Raw genomic sequence first — 25,205 nt, forward strand, 5'->3', positions numbered from 1 at the left:
ATTTCAGATGATAAACAATATTCAGAGTGTAGACAATCTGCGGTTATTAATAAATGAGTATAAATGACAGCTCCATTGTGTCCACTCTGATCATCTGAAAGCAAAATAGGTTTTGAAATGGGGATCGCTGATCCCTAGGCAGAGTCTGTACACAATAGAGCAAACGCCTGCAGATGTATTTCTCCATGTGGGCTCAGCGTGGCATCAAAGGTCCTCATTTCAAGCTCTGTTTTCAGTCTGAGCTCCCTAGTCTGCGCTCTCTACAATGGACAGGCACAATTAAAGGGGCTCTACACTAAAACCAAAACTTCCCATAAGGTTATGTGTGTGGTAATAGGCTATTATTTAATTTACTATCCCTGATCCACATACATTACATTAGTAGGAATGTTTTAGTGCAGAGCCCCATTAATATGTCCTGCTTACAATCATTTAAAGGGGTTGTCCAGGATTTGGAACAACATGTGCGGAGGACAGGGTGGATGCAAACGAAAAAGGAAAAAACAAAAAAAATATAAACATACCTGACCCCAGTGCTCAGGTATGTTTCCCCTTTCTTTCGCCATGAAGCTTATGTGATCACTGAGACCTCGGTGACCACATAATTGGTTGTCACTGGAGAGGACCTGACAATAATTACTTATCAGTAATTGGATTCTCCAGAACCCACGACAGCACCCGGAGAGAGGAGACCTACTGTACAAACAAGGTAGAGCCTCTGCTACCAGTCAGTTTTATGGAAGCGAGAGAGACTCCCGTTTAATTGGAATACATGACCTTTACATCAATTTTTTTATTTTTTTGCTTGCTACAATCCTGTGCCACACAAAGGACCATCACCATGAAAAAATGGAGGGATAACGGATGGTGTTGTCGCGTGTTCTGGAATATCCAATAAGCAGTATTGGATATTGGAACCCCTACGCCCGGATCACCAGGGGTGCATAGCTGAGTGGGTGGGCCCAACTCCAGACTGCCTGCAGAAGGAGAGAGGTATCCCATACCAGGACCAACTCTCCCTGTGCTATCAGGTAAGCCTACCCCACGAAATGCCCATAAGTCTCTCTCCAGGGACAAGAAACAATTTGGGGGGGGGGGGGGGAAGAGAGGCTCCACTTTTTTGTACCATAGGTTTCCTGTCCCTGGGGTCGGATCCTCTGTCCAGGTGCTATCGTGGGCAATAGGAAAAACACTCCTTTTTCTTCTACACCCACCATGGCCGCCCTACAGATTTGCTCCAAATCCTAGACAACTCCTTTTATGGCACGGCTCCACTTTTGACACCAGTTGATATCCATATAGAATGTTGAGTACTTTGCATACATTATATATTGAATGACATCTTGTCTGCTACTTCAGTCACATCCAGAGCAACATTCATAGTTCTGCTGGCTGACTCTTAGAAGAGGTCACATAACATTCCTATTGGTTTACCCAGAGGGGGTGGGAGGTACCAATGGATTATTGCCATGGGAAACTTTTCCCATTACATTTAGGAGGAACTACATCCCTATGGCCCCATGCACACGGCAGTGACAAACATGTTTTTAAACAATGTTGAGTCAATGGGTATATACACATGCAAGTTGTTTTTTTGACAATGAATAATATCATGTTCTATTTTTATCAGTGTTTCCATTCTTTGGGGTCAATGTTTTAACGGCTGTCTTTTGGGTGATGTATCGCCTGCACTGATGCTGAAAATGGAGGAGTGGATTGAGTCAATAACCAAAACTAAAATTCTGTGGCATGGCATATAAATAAAAGGTGCGATATGTAAAAAGGGGGGAGTCCTAAAAAAATTAATCCGTTAATCGAGGTTGTGGGTTCAATTAATTGTGACTTAGGTCATAACTGATCAGCTGATGGAAAACGGATCTTAGAAACTGACAGTTTAATCTGTTGTGTGCATGTAAGCGTAAACTCACACGGGGTTTTTTGGTCTGGAACCTTCGCTTCTTTTCCTGGGAGCCGGAACAAACGGCTTTCAATGGGAGCCGTCTTTTTGGTCAGGATTTTGAGGCCGTATCTGCCTCAAAATCCTGACCAAAAAACCACATGTGAACTTACCCTTACCTTTTGGGCCTGCTTGGTCAGGTGCTACTTTCCTTCAGAGTGGATATTATTTTAACAACATGGAAATAAAGCTAGTCTTCATCTGCCAGAGCCCCCCCATCCCAAACGCAACAACTTGGCCTACAGTTATGTACAACCTGAAAACATCCCCAAAGCTTGGCTGAAGTCCAATAACACATTACATTCTGCTGCACTAAATTCTGGAAAATTCAGATTCATTATACCCCTAGATAGTACTTCTAATATGGAACACCACAGAGCATGCTCCAACAAATTTCTGAATGCGGCTCTGGAGGCGACTGGAATATGTAAGTTGTGGTCAGCGGAAGACAATTCGCAGAGCGTCTCAACATTAAGAATATGGTATGCCCAAAATTGAGCAGACTCTTTCAGCAATGTTACTGGAAAATAACAAGTAAAGCAAAAGTTTTCTAAAATATCCGATTTTTTTTTTAGGTGGTCGCCAGGCAAATGTTATGTTCAGCCGTTTAGTCATATATCCTAAGAAGAGACCAAGTATGCAAACGTTGGATACATCGCATAGAGATCTTCCTGCGAAACAACCAACCTCAGAGTAACTCACAACATCTAAACTCACTCGGTACTTGCCCTACAATTGTCTGGGTGTTACCCTTCAAAAGTGAATACAAACCAAACAAAAGACACATAAATGGCAGGGTCACTCTGGGCAAGAGAAAGTGGAGGAAAGCACACATAAGTAACCTGTAAAACATATTAGAGACATTATCTTTAGTAAAATACTCAAACAATGGTTAAAACTTAAAAATGGAAAAAAAAAAAAAAAAAAAAAAAAAATTATGGAAAAAAAAGAAAAAAAGAAATTATGGAAAAAAAAAAAAGAAAAAAAAAAAAAGTGAAATGAAAAACTGTAGGTAGCCAAATGATTTGATTAGTGATATCCACAACTGGTTAATTGTTGATAGACACTGACGTAAGAACTCTTAGGTTACTTACCCATAGCTCATGGCTATATGGTCATTGTAACTAAGGTGATCTGTCCAGCCCTGCCACCACCTAGAATGTACGTGCTTTATTCAGTTATGCACCGATACCAAACAGTCTGGTATACAGTTCAAAGCGGAACAAGACATATTGTGCTGTTAGGTCCATTGTTTGAGCATTGTCAGACTAGGATAATGGATACTTACAATAACACACTACTTAGTAAGGAGACCAGCAAACTTGGAGTTACTTCATACCTATGCCACTTCCTGATGTCCCATTTGAGGTAGAACCGTTGGACCCAGACCCTAAGGAGCTGGAGTTAGCAGATCCGCTTCCTGAAGCGGCCGATCCAGTGCCAGACTGGGAATCTTCTTGTAGTAAGAGGTCAAAGAGTTCACTAGATGCCGAATGGCTGTCATTGTTCCCACTGTCCTCTGCTGTATCCGCCTGGAAGAATACGTACATTGAGAACGATGGTTTTTACTACTTCAATATAGATCAATATTTATAGTGTTAATTGCTATTACTAGGCCTATGAAACCGTAGATTGTTATATATATATATATATATATATATATATATATATATATATATATATATATATATATATATACACACACATACATATATATACCTACTATGATACTGCTCACTATGTACAAGTAGATAACTTCTATAATACTAACCCCTACATATGAGTATAGAACTACTATAATATCACCGCCTTTATACAAGATTATAACTACTTTAATTCAGAATATGGAATGAGTTATGAAACTTGTTGTTATGCCAAAAGGTTCTATATGAAGAACATAACTTACACATTTAATGTCAGCTTGGTTCTCGGTTGTGGTTCCTTCAGCGGGCTCTGCTGGTTTTGGCAACTCCTCTTGGAGAAGAACCAGCTGTAAAGGGGAACTACTTCTAGAGTTACTAAAGAGACGTGGATCATCACTCTGAACTTCCTGCTGTTCCTCTGCTGACATGGGAGACGACGCACGAGAGGTTGGGTCCAAAAAGTCTGTAGGAATTTGTGGCGGCCCATTCTGGGGAACAACTGGCACTCCAGTGTATGGATAAGAAGGTGGACATGGGTACTGGGTGGGAAAGAAAGGCTGAGGTATCTGTTGGTTGATAGGTGGGTACATATTATAATTGGGGAGAAACACGGCCATAAATGTACCCATGTATGGGGATGGGAACGCAGGGAAAGGCTGCATGTTGTAGGAGATGTTCGACTGTGGTATAGACTCAGGAGCTGTTGAAGTAGTACAGTCTCCTGCCACCGTGGTGCCCATGTGTGGGAGCTGAAACCCAGGCATGGGATATGCTGGTTGAATTGGGATCATCATTGGCGCTGGGTAAGCCATGTTTGAAGGACTTGGGTGTGACACTTCAGATGGTGGCCAAGATGGTGGCAAAGGTCCTTGCCTCCTTGGACGCGGCGGCAGATTGGGGTGAGATCCATTGCTGTCTGATGATTCCATCGGTTTCTGCCTCTTGTGCTTGCCCTGTTTTTTACCTTTTTTCCAAGCAGCTGGCGTAGTTTGTTGAGATGAATGTTCTCCTGAGGTGAAAAAAAAATGAAAATATGTCACTAATATCACCAGGCCTTTCTTTTTTTTTTTAAGTTGCCTCAATAGTCTTTTGCTGCTCTTGAACTTGGGAACAAAATGCATGGCACCACAGTGAAACTGTTCCCAGCTTGAAGCTAGGACATTGCCTTCACTTTCTTGGTGGAAGGCCAAAGAGACAACTTTACTGGGCACAACCAAGATGAAAGACAATGCTGACAATATAGGTTGACATCTACCTTGTATACCTTGTTCATGGGAACAGGCTTTGCTCCGGCTGTCTTGCTGTAGGTAACTACTGTACGGAGATTGCAGGATCCTCTGCCGGAACCTATCTACATAGTTCTGCTCCTCCTTCTGTGTATGGGCAGAGAGGACCTCCTTGGTTAATCCAACCTGCTTAAATTCCTCTGGGGCTACGCTGGAACCTGGAGCTTGAGAAGATCTCATGTCTATTTGTTCACTACCACCCGTAGCATCTTCTATGGCTGTCACTTCTGAAGACAAAAGGGAAGTAACACAAGGTTATTTGAAGGATGCATAAGAGGCTAGCGTCTACATACTACACAATCCACGCACAGGCTATATCTAGGCAGTTGCACACCTAAGCAGACTAATAACACTTTTCTAGTTATACAGAAACAGTCAAGGTGTTTAATGCGAACCCCTAACAAAAAGTACTATACAGTACATAACCATAGCTATACAGTTCAACTAATGAAAGCTGGCGAAATCTGTGATTGCGTAGGAAAGAAGATAATGAGACCAGACAAAGACAAAAGAACCCCAAAAAGGGTTTTAAAAAAAATGATAAGACAAAAAAGCAACCTTCGAGGGTCGCACAGTGTCTTGCCTTGTGAACTCTATAGTGGTTCTATAGCAATCTGGGCCTGGGGCAGGGTGTGAGCTTTCTAATATATGCCTTGTGGTGAATCTGCCTGCGTGCACATTACTGGGGGGCCCAGCAATCAGAGACGTTTCCTAATCCTGTGACTGGACCATAAAGCTCTATAAAAGTTCCTTTAACCACTTCTGTACTCGGCTATTTCTCCTGGACACATTTTTGAGTTTTTTCATACGTGCGGTTTTGAGGGCTGTAACTTTTTTTTTTTTTTTTGCTTTTGGAGTATTCAAATCATTTTTCTGTTATTTTTTTTTTGGTGATAAATAGGGATTATTTTAATGTTTTTATTTTTCTCAGTTTTTTTTCTTTGTTGTAATATACAATGTAAACAAAAAAAAGTAGGGGAAATGCCGATTTCCACATTTTTCCTGTTTTTTTTTAAAAAAATAGTACTACTAAAAAATAAATAAATAAAAATAGTTTCCCCTCTCTGTAAGGGCTCATGCACATGACCATGTGCGAGCCGCCATCAGGGACTGAACGATATAAACAGCACACAAATGTCATCCATGTGCCGCCCGTGCTTTCACTACCCTATTCCTTGGGGCTAGTGAGCACAGACACAAAACCGGACATGAAGAGGACCCGTCCTGAGTTTTGTGGTATAAACTGTTAGAAATGAAATGAATGGGTCAATGTGCTATTTGGGAAAAACCCAGATAGCACACGAAAGGTTGTGCGCAGGGGCCCTTATAGTCACTTTTACTTATTGTTGTGTCACTGGGGGGGTACAGCTAGATCCTGTGCCTGGGGGTGTGGTAGTGGTGTGGGCGAGGTATACATAATTTTTTTTTGGTAACACATTGTGCCCCTCCATAAGGTCATAAATGATTAACTGGGGGTTTAACTTTCTTTTTATTTTTGTGATGATTGCTCCTACAACTGGGGCTCCAGTTACAGGGGGAATACATCCTCCTATAGTGTAGCCGGGAGCCAATCTGGGTCCTCCAATTTCCTGTTTCCCCACTGATCATGTGACTGCTGGGTCAGAGGGGAGCCTCATCATGGCCATCGGGAAAGCAGGAACGATAATAAACCGTCCCTACCTTCTTTGTGGGATGTCCAGCTGTAGGAGCAGCCGACATCCAGAGCCCATAGCTGCACAATCTCACGCAGCAGGTTAACCTTGCAAGGACGTAAATGTACAGGAGGTCTAGAAGAGGTTAAGGCTGGTTTAAATAACCAAATTCAGCCTTGGAAATTCAATCCGTGTATAGGCTGAATTTACTGACTGGAACCTGGCTCAGCAGAAATGACAAGCTAACAGGCGCTGAAATTCAATAGAGCTTTATGTGAAGTCTTTCCTGACATTTCATGATATATCTTTACAGAGCAAGTGAGTGTGGCATGTTCCATGAACACTAAGAGTCGAATGCAATAAGCATACCTAAAACATGAAAGTGCAGAAAAAGATGCATTTCTGAAATCCTCCCCAATATGTAACCCCCCGATAGATACCTGACTCGGGCTGAGGAACATGTACAATAGTACTGCTGTAGCTACACTGGCTGGTGACTGAAACCACACTCATTGCCTTGATGGACAGGGTAAGGTCGGTCAGTGGAGCTCCCACCACAGCAGCTGTTGTCTGGGCATCGGCAGTGACCATCGATTCCGCTGATAATTGACTCGTGGAGATTGGTGCTGGAACATCTTGCAACGATACAAGACAAAGTCGAGGACACTTGAGTTTTTACGTTTCAATATCTGAATTTCTTTCCTGGTTATTGGAAAGCCAGGATAAGGTCCCTGACCAGTATAGCAACATTCCCATAATCTCTACTGCTTACATTCACAAAGGTACCAAAATATCAGAAATGCTAGAAATCAGAAGGGTGGAGGTCTGACTCTGACCACTAATCAGCTTTCTCAGCAACTAATATACAGAGAATGGAGCAGGAAGAAGACAGCACTGTTCTCTGTGCAGTGGCAGAACTGACTCACTGCGGCTTAGCTCCCTGGAGGAACTTCACTTCCCAACTACAAAGAGAATGGAGCAATCTACTCCCTGCTCTATCGCTGAGAACAGCTGACCAATGAGGGTGTCGGACTCACTGGAGGTCTACTGGGAACCCCAGCAATCATGAGAATGAGGGGTGTTTAGAGGAATAGTACACCTATAGACCCACTGTTCCTTTCACTTCTATGAGACTGATGGGGATAGCCAAGTGCAGCGATCAATCGTTTCCACAGATGTGAATTAAGCAGTGGGCACACATGCACACTACACCTCCATCCACACAGGGGTCTCAAAGCCCCATTTCTCACAATTGTTGGGGTTGCACAAGTGGACGTAAGCGTTTGTGCATAAGACCTTTTAAAAGTTATGGTCTGCATTCTGCATAAATTTCAGAAGTTCCGCATAGTACCATGTTATGGCATGAGAAACCACTACAGTGCTTTTGGGCATACTGCACCCTGATATAAACAAGCCATATGGTCCATAACTTCCTATGATGAAAGCTATGTCCTCTGCTGCATAGGCACCTAAAGTGTGCAGAGCAGGTGTAGATACAGGCAAACTATGGGCGTCCTGTATTTGTCCTTCAGAGACAGTTGCCATATACAGGTGCCCTATGTAGGTGGCATCTTGTTTACTTTAGTATCCATAGATTTCTCCATATGGAATATGGTATGCCAAAGAAGTGCAGTAGTAGTTTCTTCTGCCACTGCACATCAGTGCATGGCATTTCTGAAATGTATGCAGAAAGCAGAAAATTCCTATAAAATGTCATTTCAGATACAATTTATTTACTAAGGTGAAGAAGCAGAAGTAACAATGTTTTGGAGGTTACAGTGTTCGGTTTCTTTATATTGCTTGGTGCAACTGCATAGGAAATGGTCATATCATGAGATGTGTCCATTCCCTGCCGTGCTGGCACAGTGATAAGGCTTTCACATCTGTATAAAGAAAAACATGGCAGATGCCGCTGATCAAAGTGTACCATCTCCTCACACTTACTGCTCTATTATTAGTGAACCATGGGCAGATGCTGGACCTTGTTTGCACTAGATTTTTAGGATGAGTAGAGATGTTATATGACTTTACAAAGAGACCTTCCAGATGAATAAATAAGTAAAAACACTTTAGAAAACATGAAAAAAAAAATGTAATCTATACTGAGATCCCATCAGTAGTGAGGTACTGTAATGGCAACAAATCACCTTCTGGTGGGTGCAATGTTGTCATGATGTGTTTTTCACATGACTGTCTTATTTTTCATCTGGTAGGGTTCCCTTGAGGGGCTACACACAGCAAATGTCCCATGATACTACTGTATATTCTTTAGGGTCGCGTGACAGAAGTTTGTGAAGGCGGCAGGTACACTTCAAACAAATATGAAAGATCAGCTTATCACCTGTGCACAAGGTCGGCACTTTGACATCCAGTAGAATATGTGAGGGACAGAAAAACAATACGTATACAAAAAGTAAAAAAAAAGAAATCAGACATCAACATCTTTGCAAGCCAGAAAATCTGAGGGACTCATTACATTGAGCAAGACAAAGAGAGCACATGGAAAGTGGACCTGTTATCTGTCTCATAGAGAACCTTCTTTTTTTCACAAGGGGAACTGTCTTATCCCTAGGTGTTATTTTCTTTGTATAAGTAGGATTAAAACAGATATACCAGGCTTCAGATATTGAAGACCCTTTTTAGGATAGGTCAGCAATACTGGATCACTGGGGTATGACACCCACCAGGCCCACCAATGACCTGAGCTATGGTGCTGGAAGTAAAGTACAGAGCAAAGAGAACAGCAGCTCAGTGTACAGTGTAGTAGCCATGCCACAGATATGATAACGTATCTTAAAGGGGTTGTCCAGGCTAGGTTGTTGTCTTCTGACAGAAGATCCCACCGAATGTGACCGCTGAGGCCAATCAGTTGCCTGAGCGGCCTAAGGAAGGGACCCGGGAACGGTCCAGCAAGTGGACCACGGACCACAGTCCAGCCGTGCAGCAAGACTGGACCACGCTGGGAGGACACCGGGATACCATGGATTTTTTTGTTTGTTTGTTTTTTCTCACATGCCTGGCCTAATTAAAAAAAATAATATTTTAGCTTGCACTACCTCTAAGTTTCAATATTTAACACTTCTTTAAGTGCTACTATCAAGTCTATGTATCTCAGAAGAAAAATCTGTGGCACGTTGCTTTATCAGACAGTCAGCCACATTCGATGTCCAACATACTGAGTATATGTTGCTTGACCCTCCAGTTGGAGTAGCCACCTGTATGGGAAGGGGCTAGATTTCCAATGCAATGTATACATTAGCATACATTAACACGATTTTTAAAAAAGTAAATGACAATAAGATATGCCATCACTTAAAGATCAGTGGAGGTCCAACTTTTGGGACCCTCGCTGATCCTGTAAATGAAAAGGCCACAGTGAGGAATCCTTTTTAACCCCCTGCACATTGTTCTCAGCCAGGCACTGTGGACAGCTTACTCATTGGAAAGAGGCAGTTCCCTGCCCAGTGGGTGGCCGGAGCAGCCCTGGGTTGGTGAAAGGAAGAAAGGGCCATAGCATTGAACCAGTGCTGCAGCCTCTTTAATTTTAGGATCGTAGGGATGTCAAAAGTAACACTGCCACCAGTCATAAAATGCTGGCATCTCTTATCAATATGCCATCACTTTATAAGAGGAATGCAGTATTGCACAATAAAATATCTTACTAACCCAACCAACAGTTCCCCTTTAAAACAGACAAACCACTGACATAATATGTAGGCAGAATAAAAAAAAAATATTCACAGTAACAGGTCCACTTTAAAATTTATTTGGCATTATAAAATACACAAGAATCACGTAACATGATCATTATCAGCTACAACATCATATAAAAAATAATCTAAAAAAAATGCTCTATTTTAAACCTGCAGGCATTCCTGATGCTGACGTTTAAGGAATTTACCCCTCCCACCTCCCAAAACCATTATAAAAAAAATTCTTAACAAATATAAGGGCTCAACTTGTTCTCTTCTATCAAGTCATTATTATTGCAATTGAGTAATTTATTTATGATATAGGTTTTTTAGAAAGTCTTGATGACAACTACTACAGCCGCCAGTGCAGAGTAGTTGTCCCACCTTTCTTGTAATTTTGTGCAGTGATAAATCTATGTGCAGTTTTGGAGGCAGTAAATCACCAGTATGTCCTTATACACTTAATGCTTTCCTGTCCCAAACCTCTGCCATGTACAGATAAACACACTTAGGGCTAGTTCACACGGGGAAAGAGGGGGCGGATTTTGGTGCAGAATCCTCCTCAAAATCCGCCACCCTCACAATAGAGGTCTATGCAGACCGCTAGCGCTCTTTTTTCTGCTAGCGGTTTGTTCCAGCTAGCGGAAAAAAGAAGCGAGCTGCCCTTTCTTCAGGCGGATTCTGCGGCTGATTCAGCCACGGCATCCGCCTCGTGACAGCACCCTCCAGACTAGGCCCATTCATTTGGGCCTAATCCGGAGTGGAAAGCCGCGACGGGATGCTGTGCACTGCATCGGCATCCCGTCGCGGCAGCCACAACGGAATGTGCACACACGGAATCCCCATGTGAACTAGCCCTAATACTTAGAGAGAGTGCTCCAGGCACATACGCATTGCATTAGACCATGGCATTACTGTGCATTTGCCAAGAGTGCCACACATGAGTCTAATTGGAAAGGCAAAATCTTCTTTCACTAAGTATTAATGTTTTCAATGAAAACCTCTCAGCGGACACACTTGGCATAAGCAAATTTGGAACACTAAACCACCAGCGGTGCGCAAAGGACAGTCTGGAATTTCTATTTAATGAAGATTTTTTTCATTTTATGGGAGGGAAGCAATGCTTTATCCTCTGCAGAGAAATGTACAGGAGAACAAGTTCATTTCTGGAATAAAAATGTTCTAATACAGTGCAATAATTGTGTGTTTCAAAGCTACTAAACCCAGGGTGAGGTCCATAAAGCTGCTAATAACATTCACAGAGATATATGTAAAAGTGTCCATGTCAAGAACAGAGTGTGAAAGGCTTCCCCTTTGTGTAGAGACTGTCCAGTTCTCCTCCACTTCAGACTGTGGTAGATACTGACTGCAGCGTGCTTCATTGCCATTACTGGACTGCGATGTGTAGGAAAAATATCTTCCCCCCACAGTCACAGCTCTCTATCTTCTGTTCTGACAAGGTCCTGAAATATTTACATATATATGTGTGAATGTTATTGAAAAGTTTTATTGAAGTCAATAAACTTAAGTTAGTGTTCCTAAGGAAGGGACCCGTTCATATCCCCCACAATGAGAATATTTTTACCTTCCAAAGTCTCCAGGTCATTCTGTCCGGGGACACCTTGCTTGTCATCTTCAGAGGAGGAGGTGGTATTGGTGGAGGACTCACACTTCCTCTTTAAAGCAGGGATGTTGTAGCTTTCCAGATACCTACAGCGGATGGGAGGATATGAGATGTTAACATATTGACTAAATCTAAATGAAAGCAACTTTCTATCTTAAATGAAGGTAAAGGCTGTTTTATATTCCATACTAGCAGGAGGACCCAGCTTCGCACGGGTATATTACATTTTTTGCTTTTGTAATGACCCTGATAAGAATTGTCCAATTTTGCACTGGTGTATTTTGTATGTTGTTTGTGTGTGTCCATAAGCGTCATGTGATCATGTGTATCTCATTTTGGATATCAGTGAAAAACCTGTGGTCAGTTGTTATGGATACCTGGAGTAAAGCTCTGTGTATGTGACCTTGTGTAACAGTGTCATCCACAGTGCCCTGCTTCTTTAAAGCTGACATGAAGAAAAATGGCTGGGTTGCTATGGAAACCTGGAGTAAAATTCCAGCATATGGTACTGTGTGCTGAGGCACGTATCTAATCCTATGGCTTGTGGTACTGTATGCAGAGGCACATATCTAATCCTCCGTGTGGTATTGTGTGAAGAGGTGCATATCTAATTCTTTGACGTGTGGAACTGTGTGCAGATGCGCTTATCTAATCCTCTCCCATATAGTACTGTGTGTAAACGCACGTATCTAATCCCCTGGTGTGTGGTACTGTGTGAATATGCACGTATCTAATCCTCCGGCATGTGGTACTGTGTGCAGAGGGACATATCTAATCTTCCCCCGTGTGGTATTGTGTGCAGTGGCGTGCATCTAATCCTCCAGTGTGTGGAATTGTGTGCAGACGCGTGTATCTAATCCTCTGGCATGTTGTACTGTGTGCAGATGCACGTATCTAATCCTTCCCCGTGTATTACTGTGTGTAGACGCAAGTATCTAATCCTTGTTGGTATGGTTCTGCGTGAAGATGCACATATTTAATCCTCCGGCGTGTGGTACTGTGTGCAGATGCGCGTATCTAATCCTCCCCCGTGTGGTATTGTGTGAAGAGGCGCGTATCTAATCCTCCCGCAAGTGAAACTGTTTGCAGACGCGTGTATCTAATCTTACGGCATGTGGTACTGTGTGCAGATGCGTGTATCTAATCCTCTGGAGTGTGGAAAAGTGTATCTAATCATAAGGGATGTGACACTGTGTGCAGATGTGATTATCTAATCCTCTGGCGTGTGGTACTGTGTGTAGAAGCGCGTATCTAATCCTCTGGCAGTGGTACTATGTGAAGTCATGCTATCTAATCCTCCGGCGTGTTGAACGGTGTACAGATGTGCATATCTAATCCTCCTCTGTGTGGTATTGTGTGAAGAGGTGCGTATCTAATCGTACTGCGTGTGGAACTGTGTGCAGACGCATGTATCTAATCCTCTGGCATATGGTACTGTGTGCAGACGCATGTATCTAATCCTCCAGTGTGTGGACCTGTGTGCAGTCGCGGGTATCTAATCCTACGGCATGTGGTACTGTGTGCAGACGTGCGTATCTAATCCTCTGGCATGTGGAACTGTGTGCATATGCGCGTATCCAATCCTTCCCCATGTGGAACTGTTGCAGTCGCACGTATCTAATCCTCCGGTGTGTGTTACGTTGTGCAGACGCACGTATCTAATCCTTCGGCGTACGGTACTGTGTGAAGACTCGCGTATCTAATCCTCTGTCGATGGTACTGTGTGCAGACGCGCGTATCTAATCCTTCGGCACATGGTACTGTGTGAAGACATGCGTATCTAATCCTCTGTCGATGGTACTGTGTGCAGGCGCGCGTATCTAATCCTTCGGCACATGGTACTGTGTGAAGACATGCGTATCTAATCCTCTGTCGATGGTACTGTGTGCAGGCGCGCGTATCTAATCCTTCGGCACATGGTACTGTGTGAAGACATGCGTATCTAATCCTCTGTCGATGGTACTGTGTGCAGACGTGTGTATCTAATCCTTCGGCACATGGTACTGTGTGAAGACTCGCGTATCTAATCCTCTGTCGATGGTACGGTGTGCAGACACGCGTATCTAATCCTTCAGCATGTAGAACTGTGTATAGACGCGCATATCTAATCCTCGGTCGTGTGGTACTGTGTGTAGACATGCGTATCTAATCCACCGGTGTGTGGTACTGTGCGCAGACGAGTGTATCTAATCCTTCGGCATGTGTAACTGTGAAGACGCACATATCTAATCCTTCAGTGCGTGGAACTGTGTGCAGAAGCGCGTACGTAATCCTCTGGTGGATGGGACTGTCTGTAGACGCATATATCTAATCCTCTGGTGTGTGGGATTGTGTGCTGATCTGTGGATCTAATCCTCTGGCGTGTGATACTGTGTACTGCTCTGTGTATCTAATCCTCTGATGCGTGTATCTCAGTTTGGATATCAGTGTTGTATTGTGCATGTGGAGTGACCGTGTGTATTGTAGTTGGAATATGAGTGAAAGACCTGCAGGTTTGTATTGGCTAAGGGGGGGGCATTGTGTTGGGAATTCTGTATCTCAGCAACGGTACGTCCGAGCGAGTTACAGTCTCATCTTAAACCTTCCCAGATGCCTGAAGTATCTCTGTACCAAATTTGGTGAAGATCGGACCAGTCGTTTGGTCGCGCATAGAGAACAAACAGACAGACAAACAAGAATTCATTTTTATAACACAGAGAGATATTCCAGTACTGTCACTGTACACACATTACTAATCCTATACTGATCTGGAGTTATATTTGGATTCTGTTGGTGGAGTCACTTTGTATCCGTGTTCCTATTATACTCCAGAGCTGCACACACTATTAATGCAGTTAATACACATATTACATGACTTATCTTAGTAAGATAGTGAATTACATCCTGTAGTATACTCCAGAGCTGCTTTTTTTTGTAGATTGTGAGCCCCATATAGAGCTCACAATGTACATATTCCCCTATCAGTAAGTCTTTGTAGTATGGGAGAAAATCCACACAAACATGGGGAGAACATACAAACTCCTTGCAGATGTTTGTCCTTGGCAGGATTAAAACCTAGGACTCCAGTGCTGCAAGGCTACAGCGCTTAACCACAGAATTCACAATCTTTCTTTAGGTTGTAGGAGGAAAACAGAATACCCAGACAAAACCCAAACAAATACAGGTAGAACAGACAAACTCCTTGCAGATGTTGGTCAGATTCTAACCTAGGACTCCAGCACTGCAAGGTAGTTCTTACTATATCACTGTTCTCTGTATTTAGCCCCTTACCTAATAATACTGTCCACACAATTGATCTGCTGGTATGAGGGGATGTGCTGTCCTTTCCTGGACGTATCGCATGATGACGCAGCTTGACCATCCACAATCACATTCTCCTGTTGAGGCTTCAAAAAAGTATTTTGACTGGGTTTTCCTGTACAAAAAAAGTCCATAGAAGCATTTATTCTCCTGATTGCCACAAATATACTAGAAAATTTAGTTTTAAATTTTCTCATAATATTCTTAACTAAGAAAAATCCTATTTATTTTAATCCTGACAGTTCTCCATACTCAGTAGGTCGAGATAGCCGATAAACACCTCCACATACAATCCACCTAAACCATATGAAGATCTAATGGTTACGATTTTTTTCAGCAAATCGTGCCTGAATTCTGGAGTCTATCATGCCTTGTGCCACATTTAGCAAGCTAAAAAAATGGTGTCAAATTCTAGTGTAAACTAAGCCAATCAACATACTAAGGAGGTGTAATGTTAGACCAGATAGTCTAATGGGACTGCATCAGACGCTTAGATAAATCTGGTGCAGTTCAACACTGTCTCATCTTAGACCCAGATCTACTAGTACTTTGACAGTGTAAACTTGCAGACGGTGCAACACAACAGATTTAACACAGTGCCTGATGAATGAATGAGAAATCTGGTATATCTTTAGACTATCTAGTCTACATTTATACCACCTTTTAGTTGAGCCATAATTTTAGTCTTTTTAGTGACTTTTCTGGAGCATCCACATGTTTGTTCTTCCTCGTTATTTAAAACATTCTTCTACTTCACCACTAGGTGGCGATATTACATTTTAAAATAAAATAAAAAAGTCATAGCCACAATGTAGTCATAGGCCTCTTATGTTTTGCATGGGGTTGAGTAGTCAGGTGCTCAAAGAGTCTGCAATGTGGCTCAGTAGGCCGTAGGAAAAAGTCAGGTATCCGCACCTTTTTGAACCTCCTTGTCCTGCAGTTCCCGTCTCTTCGGCTGTGTTTTGCTTCTTGTATCAATGTACACCTGCTGTCCCATGTTCTTGATGCGGTTAATGTCTGTACACACTTGCTTTAGCGTCATCTGTGACAAAGAATAAAAAAAACCAAACTATAAAAATAAAAATAAATGGACAACTTTACCAAGTATTACTTTAGAGGTTGTTTCATTCTTTGTGGCTCTAGAGTTTCTGCTCAACGCAAAATTTTCCAGAACAGCAGTGTATGTGATAGAAATGACAAGTTCCAAATCCTAGAGGTAGGAGCCTGCAGCATATTTGCCATACGCCACGTTCAGTGTCTACATGTGGTTTACATTGTGAGGAATCATTGACAAAGCTATCGTTGAGCCAGCACAAAAGAAGAGGTGATGACATGACTAATCTACGTAGTTTTGCGTACATAGATATTATAGATATATAATATACGCATTACACAAACGACAAGGCGACCTTAAAAATGTACTTGTGTTACTGTCACAAAATACAGTATTTATTTATAACTGGAGAAGTCAGCAGTGCGGCATGACTCAGAAAGAATATATAAACAGGAAAATATTTCTGGAGTGGCCTTGGAGATTTAAAGGGGCTATACAGAAATGAAGCATTATATTACAATGCAGACAAGGAGGGATAGAAACTCTTCATTCAGGATAATAGAGGATCTGAACAGTGTAAGCTCATCTGTCCTAATAAAGAATCTGGTCAAAGAGTGGTCTAAGGCACAGGAGCTCCCAGCCTGTAGGCTAGATCTAACCCCTTAAAGGGGTTTTCAGGAGTAAATAATGGATAACCTATAGTTAAAATAGGTCATCAATCTAAGATCAGAAGGGGTCTGACACTCGGGCCCACATTTGATCAGCTGTTTGAAGAAGCTATAGCATTCGTGTGAGCACTCCAGCCTCTTCAGTACTGCAAGCACAGCGCCGTACATCTGTATAGTGGCTGAGCTTGGTATGGCAGCTCAGCCCAGTCACTTGAATGGGACTGAGCTGCAATAAGACTTGTGCAATGCTAAAGGAGCACTAATGCTGATTCAAACAGGTTTCTTGCATAAAACATTGGCCTCATGCAGCTAGATCTATGAAAAATATAACAGAAGATATGGTGTGTGGAGAAGCAAAAGCCCAAAAAGAAAAAAAAAAAAAGCAACATCCCCTGCTTAGGGTACTAAGAACGGAGCTGCTTTAAATGAAAGCCACAGAACACAATACTTGAGTGTTAAAGGGCTTCTCCACTTAGAAATGAAGTACACGCCACAACACACAGAAATCCTCTTTAGGTATGTGATTATAAGAAACTTTGTCCCTGCTCTTATCAGGCTGTGTCTCTGCTCCCCTTCCTACCCATAAAGAGACTGTCACTGTGAAAATCACTGCTCTGTCCGGCTCAAGAAGGACAGAGGGTCAAAGGACACATCTCTATAGAAGTCTATGGAGAGGTAAGGGGAAAGAGTGAGCAGCAAGAAAGAAAGACATAACACAAGAAACGCAGCTTTTAAACTCGCCCTACTCAGCTAACTTTTCAGACAACTTAGTCTCATTTAATGGAGAACAAGATTCTGGACCAAAATGTAAGACACGTTATTTTAAAATTGTTGCCGTTCCCTGTCTGGAAAAACCTGGTGCCAGTAGGTGTCTCCCTCCTAGTTAATTTGCTGTTCATTCCCTTTTACGAAGGTTCGGTCTATAAATACCTTCAGGCTTAAGACGGGTTCACAGTGAGTGGAGGGGGAAGGCCTGTTCTCTCCTCACACAGTGAACAGAGAGAGGGCGGCTGATTTTTCATATCCCGGCCATGTCTGCAAGTCTGCTGTACATTGCACTGACAGGATTCTACAGGTCCAACAATGCAAGGAGAATTTACTGATGTACTTCTATATACTTCTGACTTGCGTTTTAGCTGATAAAATATTAGTCCTAGATGGCAAGCAGATTTGCCGACTGTGCTCAGATTTCTTTCTTTTTTTTTTTTTCTTTTTTTTTTATGTTTCAGGGCCTTTTTAGCTGCACTGTAACCTGGATTTGCAGTCAATGTGTCCCTGGGCCTGCTATATTATGATCAGAGTAAGAAATAAAGAAATCAGTAGTAGTAGTTGTACTAGTAATGGAAGGAGGACTGGAAAGCCACAAAAATAAGATGTGCTGCAGCCATAATGGGGCTATTAGCAGCAGGAAAACGGATTCAACTCCATGTATGAAAGGCTTATACAGTCATAAAAGAGAATACCCAGGAAGATAGTTCAATTTTTCATGAAAATTCAGCTACCCTTAAAGTATATGTCCACTTAGGAATGATACACTATAGGTCTACTGTTTTGATAAAGAAATGCACCTTATGGGGCATTTTTTTTGCTGTGGAGTACATAACTTATGGACAAGGGTTTGCTGAAGATTTCACCCTATGAAAGGCAAAAGGTGAAATCCACTATAGAAATTTGCAGGACTCCAGATTTTTTTCCCCAGTGTGTCAATGCAGGATAAGCTGCCAAGAATGAAGACCTAAGATACACCTCTTAATATCTCTGTCATTACCGGTTCTTTATGTGTCTCATCCACACAATTTCCATTGGAATCACTAGACGAGGCGATGCTTATGTAATGCTCGTAAGAGCCGTTGCTTCCCAGACTCCCGTAGCCGCTGGAGCCATTGTTGTGAACAGGCTGTATAAGAAAGATTGAAGATGTAAAATCCAGGCATATTACACAGAAAAATGACCATACAAACTTATGGGTAGTCTACATGAGATTATCCACATGATCAATGCAGAAGATGTCAGACATAAAAGCTGCACTGACTCATAGGCCCCTATCTTACAGCAAAGAAAATCAGCTGCATAATGACAGCCTACTATAGGAGATGTATATACAAGAGATACTAGTATACAAAGCTCTATATAATATCATCACACTATAGTACAAATGCAAAGTCACTGGACACAACCATTAAGAGGACCCGCCATCATTCCCTATATCATACCTATATGTCCCATTATATTCTGGAATAACGTTTCTCACAACTTTAAGTTGTGCTCTTCCTTTAATGTTTCTCCAAGAATTATATAAGTAAATTGACAAGTGGGTGTTACTAGTTGGAGGCGTGTCTGGCATTGTCCAATCACTTATGTTTTATAAGTATAAGGGCACATCCCCCTAACCAGGAAAATGGAGATGCTTTGTACTTTTTTTTACTGTATTTCCAGGAGAAATAACAGAGGAACAACACAATAGAGTTCTAAGAAAAAATGCTTCAGGGTCGTTATTTCATGGGGAATACAAGACACATAAGGGATGGCTACAAGACACATAAGGGATGGTGACTGGTGCTTCTCCATTGGCTTGGTGCTCCTCAGCACCAGACTACAAACATCAGCTTGCCATATATTGTGAATAGATCCTGCCCGTGAGCATTGTATTACCATGCACCAAACACTACAGCCAGCCAAACCCGCCACCAGAAATGGCTGATAATAGGGAGACTGTATTTAACCAAGCAGAAACTGGAGAGTAGTTAGAACTGAAGGTACTATAAAAGGTGGCTGTCCGTTTAAGAGAGAAAAGAGACTGACATCGACCCTGTAGCAGGGTTGTCCTCTACAGAAGTCTAGTTCTTGGAAGCTTTCACGTGTTTGAAGTGGATTCTGTGATTATGGAAGACTAGAGTCCATTTACTTTTCAGTGTCCCTATTGATCATTGTAAGCGATGGAGTATATGAGATGATTATTATAGCGGAAAGAACATTATTATAGCCATAAGAACTGAGGAGGTCGTCAACATCTAAGGAATTGATTGTTACATAAGGATTTACTTCAATATGTTAATGAGAGATGACCACTAGGGGGAGCTCAAAATAGGTTCACCCCAGCCACAAAGCAGGGAATGCTATAAAATAAGAAACTGTACTCCAGTGTCGCAGCTATGGCGCTCCCATCAGTCCTTGTTAGCTGTCCTGTAACAATGGCATGTGGCGGCAGCGATCAAACACTGGCGTCGCCAGAATATGAAGCTAACAACAGGACTGGAGTGAGGGGATATTTTATTTTACAGCATTCCCTGCTTTATGGACATTTTTTAGAATAGGTTCAGTTTGACAGAGTGCAGTACAGAGTCACTTCCATATCAGTAGCATTCTGACTTGCCATAGGCCCATGACATATTGTCGGGGGTATTGGTTGAACACTGGAATGTTCAAATTCAATGGCGACAAGCAGATCTTGAACACTGCAAGGGAGTGATACGGAAAGGTAGAAAATCCTGATTGAAAAAGTTTTTCCAACTCTAGCATATTGATGACCTGTCCTTAGGATAGGCCATTGAAATCATACTGGAGTGGGGTCACATAGCACCCTCATGATCATCTGTATGAAGAGGCTGCAGCATTCGGCCAAGTGCTGAGACCAATTCCATGCATTGCACATTTTCTAGTGGCTGTGCTTGGTATTACAGCTCTTCAATCCTATTCAATTGCAAGGGCCGACTGTCAAACAGGTCCTAAAACTATATTTCAGAGAAACAGAATTTACACCTATCGAATCTTCTAGAAAGGGAGCTTGTGCTCTTGTAAATGCCTAGTGTGGCTCAACACATGTCCCATTGTATGCAAAAAGACAAAACAGCTTACAGCGAAAAGAAACAGAAGCAAAACAACAATCCGAGCGGCATTTGTGAATGGCAGCAAAGACGAAGGCTGAGAAGAAAGATCCATGTGATGGCACTGAGTCACACCGATCCGGCTGCAGATTGGTCAGTGAAATATGTCCTGTGTGAGGAGACAGGGTGCTAGCAGCCCGGTGCGGCAGAGCAGTGATGTAATACGCCATTGTCCGCCACGGCAGCAAATTACCTGCCACAATGATGGCAGAGGAGAGGAACAATGGAGGACCTTTCAGAGACTGACTGGAAAAAAATTACCCTGGCCTAAATAGAGCCTAAAAGCAATTCTCTCCTCATGTATTTACTTGTTTACATAATCGCTTTCCTCTGAAACGCTGCAAATACTTGGAGGAGAAATAACTACATCTTGCACTAATGTAATGCTGGTCGCTGACCTCAGCCACAGAGCAGGGACTGAAAACTGAGGAAAAGAAAATCTGAATGCAAAAGAACAAAAAATCTACAAGAAGAGGAGAATTTTGCCTATAGAGGGGTGTCCACTGTTTTGAAGATACAAAGGGGCCCTCATGACGTCAGCAAGTGTAAACATGCGTCTGTGATGAAAGAGTTGCCTATAGGATGGATGTCAGAAATGGCAGAGACCAAGTACGTACGAAATACAAGTCAAAGATGTATTCTATATTATGTGCATGGGAATCTGAACAGATACAGGTAGCCATAAGGGAAATGGTCTATAGAGGAAAAACTGAGTATTTGAGAAAAGGAGGCATTCAGAGCCGAGGTAAGGTATCTCACTAACAAGCATAGGTTCTATAGTAGCTGTAGATCTAGTGTTTACCAGAGGTTTCTGGCAGCCACTTATTCTACTATAGAAACAACATGAGGCTATCCTTAATGAACCTGTGCATGTTCTCTCTCACCACGTCTTTAGCGGATTAAAAGAATGGGGCGAAAGAGAAACAAAAAGTTTCTTGGCTGATGAATAAAGAATCTCACAAACTCCTATAAACCACATATCACTGGATCCAGGCAAAAGAACTACTGGAAATGCAGAAATTATATCTACAAATAATGTCCAAAATAGGAAACCTCGTATCAGAGACCAACTATATAATAGCAACTGGTTGTACCTGCAGAAGAACTTTGTAGATCTGTCCTTGCAATTCTTTAATTTCCTTGTCGACATTGTTAATTTCTGTGCTTCGTGCAGCAAAGACATCTTCATTGAGGGGACCCCTGGAAAAAGAAGGTAATGGCTGCATTTATAGAAAGTGTATATTTCAATTATGGATACAAAGTCCCTGCATGTTCTGGCGCACCCATTTGTACTTGTGCCTTATTTGCTGATTTCTAAAAACTACTTTTTCAAAGAAAAGGTTCTTGTATTGGGCTATCTTATAGTTATGATGGTGCACAAAATAAGGTCCTACACAATGCACTCTGGCTGGTTTGATATTCAGTTCCCAGGCGACAAACTCCCATTAAAGAGGTGGTCTATCTGCAATAATCCCACTTATTCACTCACCAAAGGTGGTCCAGCTATTGGAACCCCTGGTGAACAGATGTTACAGCCTAGTGAAGTGATTAGAGGAGACTGGATGACATCTCCATAGCAAGACATTCCCAGTGGACAATCCCTTTAAGCTTGTAAGCCCTGCTGATGACACTCACGTTCTGACTTTGTGCCGACCGATTATAAACGCCACTTTTCTGCTCCAAGGGTTGACAAAGCTTGACCAGCTGGTGTCCAAGGTGATGTAGTCGCCATTTTGAGTGCAGAATCTAATTGGAGAATGCTCGAATGGAGGCTGCCCTGCATATTTCAGGACTGAAAGAAAGCAAGGGAGAAAAACAAAAAAGATGCATCAGATATTGCCTACACAGCTGTTTTTCCATTATATCTTCAGGCAGAATTGCAGTGAATCGGTAATGCAAATTAATAACCAGTTGTAGGCTACAGATACAGCAGATTTGGGTTTGTCCCACAGGATAATGTGCAAGATGCTATGCTTGGTTTTATACAGGACTGTTTAGGAACCTATCCAGTGTAGTGTGTCGTTCTGGACACCCTCTTTATGGACACTTATTATGGCTCACAGGAAACAAAACAAAAAAACAATAACTTAACAAAAATAACTATTTAAAAGGGTATTAACTTATAAAGTGTCATAAGTATAGACAAAAAATAGCTGGCACTATCCACTATCACTATGTCATAATGTGTAATGGCATATCACTATTATAGTGGGGTCTGGACTATGGGACCGCCGATGCTTGAGTAAGGAAGGGCCTTAAGTGCTGCATCTCCTTCTACGTTTTATCTAAAAAGTGAAGAGTCTGCTGCGCTAAACCAGTGTTGCATCCCCTTCATTCTCAGGATCATGGTTGCCCCAGAAGTTTAACACCAACCAGTCATAGTGTGATGGCATACCCCAGCAATAAGTCATCACTTGACTGAATAGGAATACCCCTATAATGTTTTACTTATTGTGACTTTTCTTTAGGCAGCAGTAACCAGAATATGTTCTATATACATTAGGATATTACAGTTCAATATGAAAGGATTTTTCAGTAAAACTTGACTGACAAGAATCCTTCCATCTGTTATTAAGTTTAACCAACTTACTTTTCCTATGCATGGCCAGCATTAGAGGACGATCTTCAGGGTGCAAATACATTAAGACAGAAGTTCCAACCAAGTCCTGGGGTAAGTAACCCAATAATGGTACAGCTCTGAAAGAGAGAAGACATCAACAAATGAATTGTAATGCAAAGAGAAAACCAGACCCTGGGTTATAAGAGGTTAATACTTCAAGCACAAGGGAAGCTCCTGCTATGTAAACTACACATATTACTTGTGGTGACCTCAGAGTTTGCTGTTAGATGACTCAGCCATCTAGTCCGCTCCCTGGAAATCCTATAATTCCTTCACACATAAGCACAGAATGGAGAAACAACTCACCGGTCGTCTACTTCCAAGAACACGCAGCCAGGTGTATGTGTAGTGGTAAATATTCGCTTATCCAGAGGAATTCTGGGAGCTGAAATAAAAATACACATTAATTTTTTATAGAGTTTCAAATGGAAGGCTAAATAACTAATGATTTCTTTGTCTGTCCAAAAGGAATTACATATACAATTATTAAATTTTTTTAAAAATGATAATAATATTAAACAACATAGTATTGACCATATCCTTATGATTGGACATCAATTTATAATTTTTGGGAGTCCAACCACTGATCAATAACACATAGGGATAGATCGCTCCTCATGACTACCTGCAGGTGTCTGTCTGGTACAATGAATGGAGATGCAGTACCAGACACTGCCACACGAGGTAGTCATAAGGGGTGATCTGTCCCTATGTGAGATGCTGTATCGGACACCAGCATGGACATCAGTCAATTTTAATTTATTATCAGTGGGGCCCCATGGTCTGTCCATAAGACAAAAGCTTTCCCTTGACTTACCCTCATATCCTGAGTGAATCTTTTCCACCAAAGCAAGGCAACAAGGCTCTGGCTCAACTTCAGGAGAAGTGCGGACTCTGACGCAATACGGTGTCATTCGGTAGGGATTGTATCGGAGTTCATGATCCCGGTCTTTGCCACTCCTGAAGATAAAAAAAGAAATGACAGTGGTTAATGGCCTCAATGCAAGAACAATAAAGATAATAATAATAATACATTATTTATATAGCGCCAACATATTCCGCAGCGCTGTACAATTTGTAGGGTAGGGTAAAGAATATTCTTATAAAGAATTCAGATTCCAGCTTATATAGTTATTTTTGCAGTCTGTTTGGAGAATGACAGTAGTGCTCTGCGGGTTGGGCTGAGCAATAGCTGACTTTCCCCCTATACCATTTACTGTGCCACATTTCTATAGTTTTTGCAGAATCAGACTACGCAGGGTTTTGTTTGTAGTCTGTAACCAGGGAAACACATTGGCCTGCAAAGGAACTGTAGACGCAAAATAGGAGGAATCACATTGTTCCATTTCTCACTTGAGATGCAATAAGGAACTGCGAGAATCCTTGAAATGTGTCAGCATTATGTAAAGTACTGGACACAAAAGGAACATTGCTGTGACATGAGAAAGAGAGCCATTGACATTACGTTACACTGAATGACGTTTCTGGTGATGAGAATAAAGGGTTTATTTTAGGAACCGGCCATCTATTTTTAGTCAGTGCTTGTCTCTGCATAAATCCTGTGGTCTAAAGACTCGATTATGCCGCTTCCACTTGTTGCTGTAATACGAGGCTAAACACGACGGGTCTTGATTCTTTTCAGCATAAGGTCAGCGCGTTCAATATGAAGGCTGCAGCATGCGGCTCGTCCAATACGAAGGAAGCATTTTTGTGAAACGTGTCCCTGCCACTTCCCGGTGTATGATTATGTAAGACGAATAGATCATTAGCAAAGGGCCGTTTATAAATCTGGGGGGGGAGGGGGGATATGGATGCATTGCAGCTA

General features: G+C 42.0%; 2 protein-coding genes across 7 annotated transcripts in view; both read right to left on the bottom strand.

The window, feature by feature from the left end:
• The window catches only part of VAMP3 (vesicle associated membrane protein 3), a 226,420-nt gene that overhangs the window by 116,869 nt on the left and 84,346 nt on the right, over window positions 1-25,205 (bottom strand). The window lies entirely within an intron of this gene.
• The window catches only part of PER3 (period circadian regulator 3), a 47,516-nt gene that overhangs the window by 3,295 nt on the left and 19,016 nt on the right, over window positions 1-25,205 (bottom strand). For 3 of the 6 annotated variants that reach the window (XM_075279925.1, XM_075279923.1, XM_075279924.1), the window contains exons 7-19: window positions 24,198-24,340; window positions 23,687-23,765; window positions 23,351-23,457; window positions 22,396-22,552; window positions 21,855-21,960; window positions 18,645-18,773; window positions 16,070-16,196; window positions 15,125-15,269; window positions 11,816-11,940; window positions 6,979-7,173; window positions 4,856-5,113; window positions 3,864-4,609; window positions 3,297-3,489 (exon numbers count right to left, since the gene is read on the bottom strand). In XM_075279925.1, coding sequence (XP_075136026.1) covers window positions 3,297-3,489; window positions 3,864-4,609; window positions 4,856-5,113; window positions 6,979-7,173; window positions 11,816-11,940; window positions 15,125-15,269; window positions 16,070-16,196; window positions 18,645-18,773; window positions 21,855-21,960; window positions 22,396-22,552; window positions 23,351-23,457; window positions 23,687-23,765; window positions 24,198-24,340 — 2,510 coding nt within the window. Of the gene's footprint in view, window positions 1-3,051; window positions 3,112-3,296; window positions 3,490-3,863; window positions 4,610-4,855; window positions 5,114-6,978; window positions 7,174-11,815; window positions 11,941-15,124; window positions 15,270-16,069; window positions 16,197-18,644; window positions 18,774-21,854; window positions 21,961-22,395; window positions 22,553-23,350; window positions 23,458-23,686; window positions 23,766-24,197; window positions 24,341-25,205 lie in introns of all 6 variants that reach the window. The other 3 variants (XM_075279928.1, XM_075279926.1, XM_075279927.1) reach the window with 3 other exon arrangements.

Source organism: Leptodactylus fuscus, chromosome 6 (genome assembly GCF_031893055.1).
Source record: "Leptodactylus fuscus isolate aLepFus1 chromosome 6, aLepFus1.hap2, whole genome shotgun sequence".
NCBI classification, from domain to species: domain Eukaryota; kingdom Metazoa; phylum Chordata; class Amphibia; order Anura; family Leptodactylidae; genus Leptodactylus; species Leptodactylus fuscus.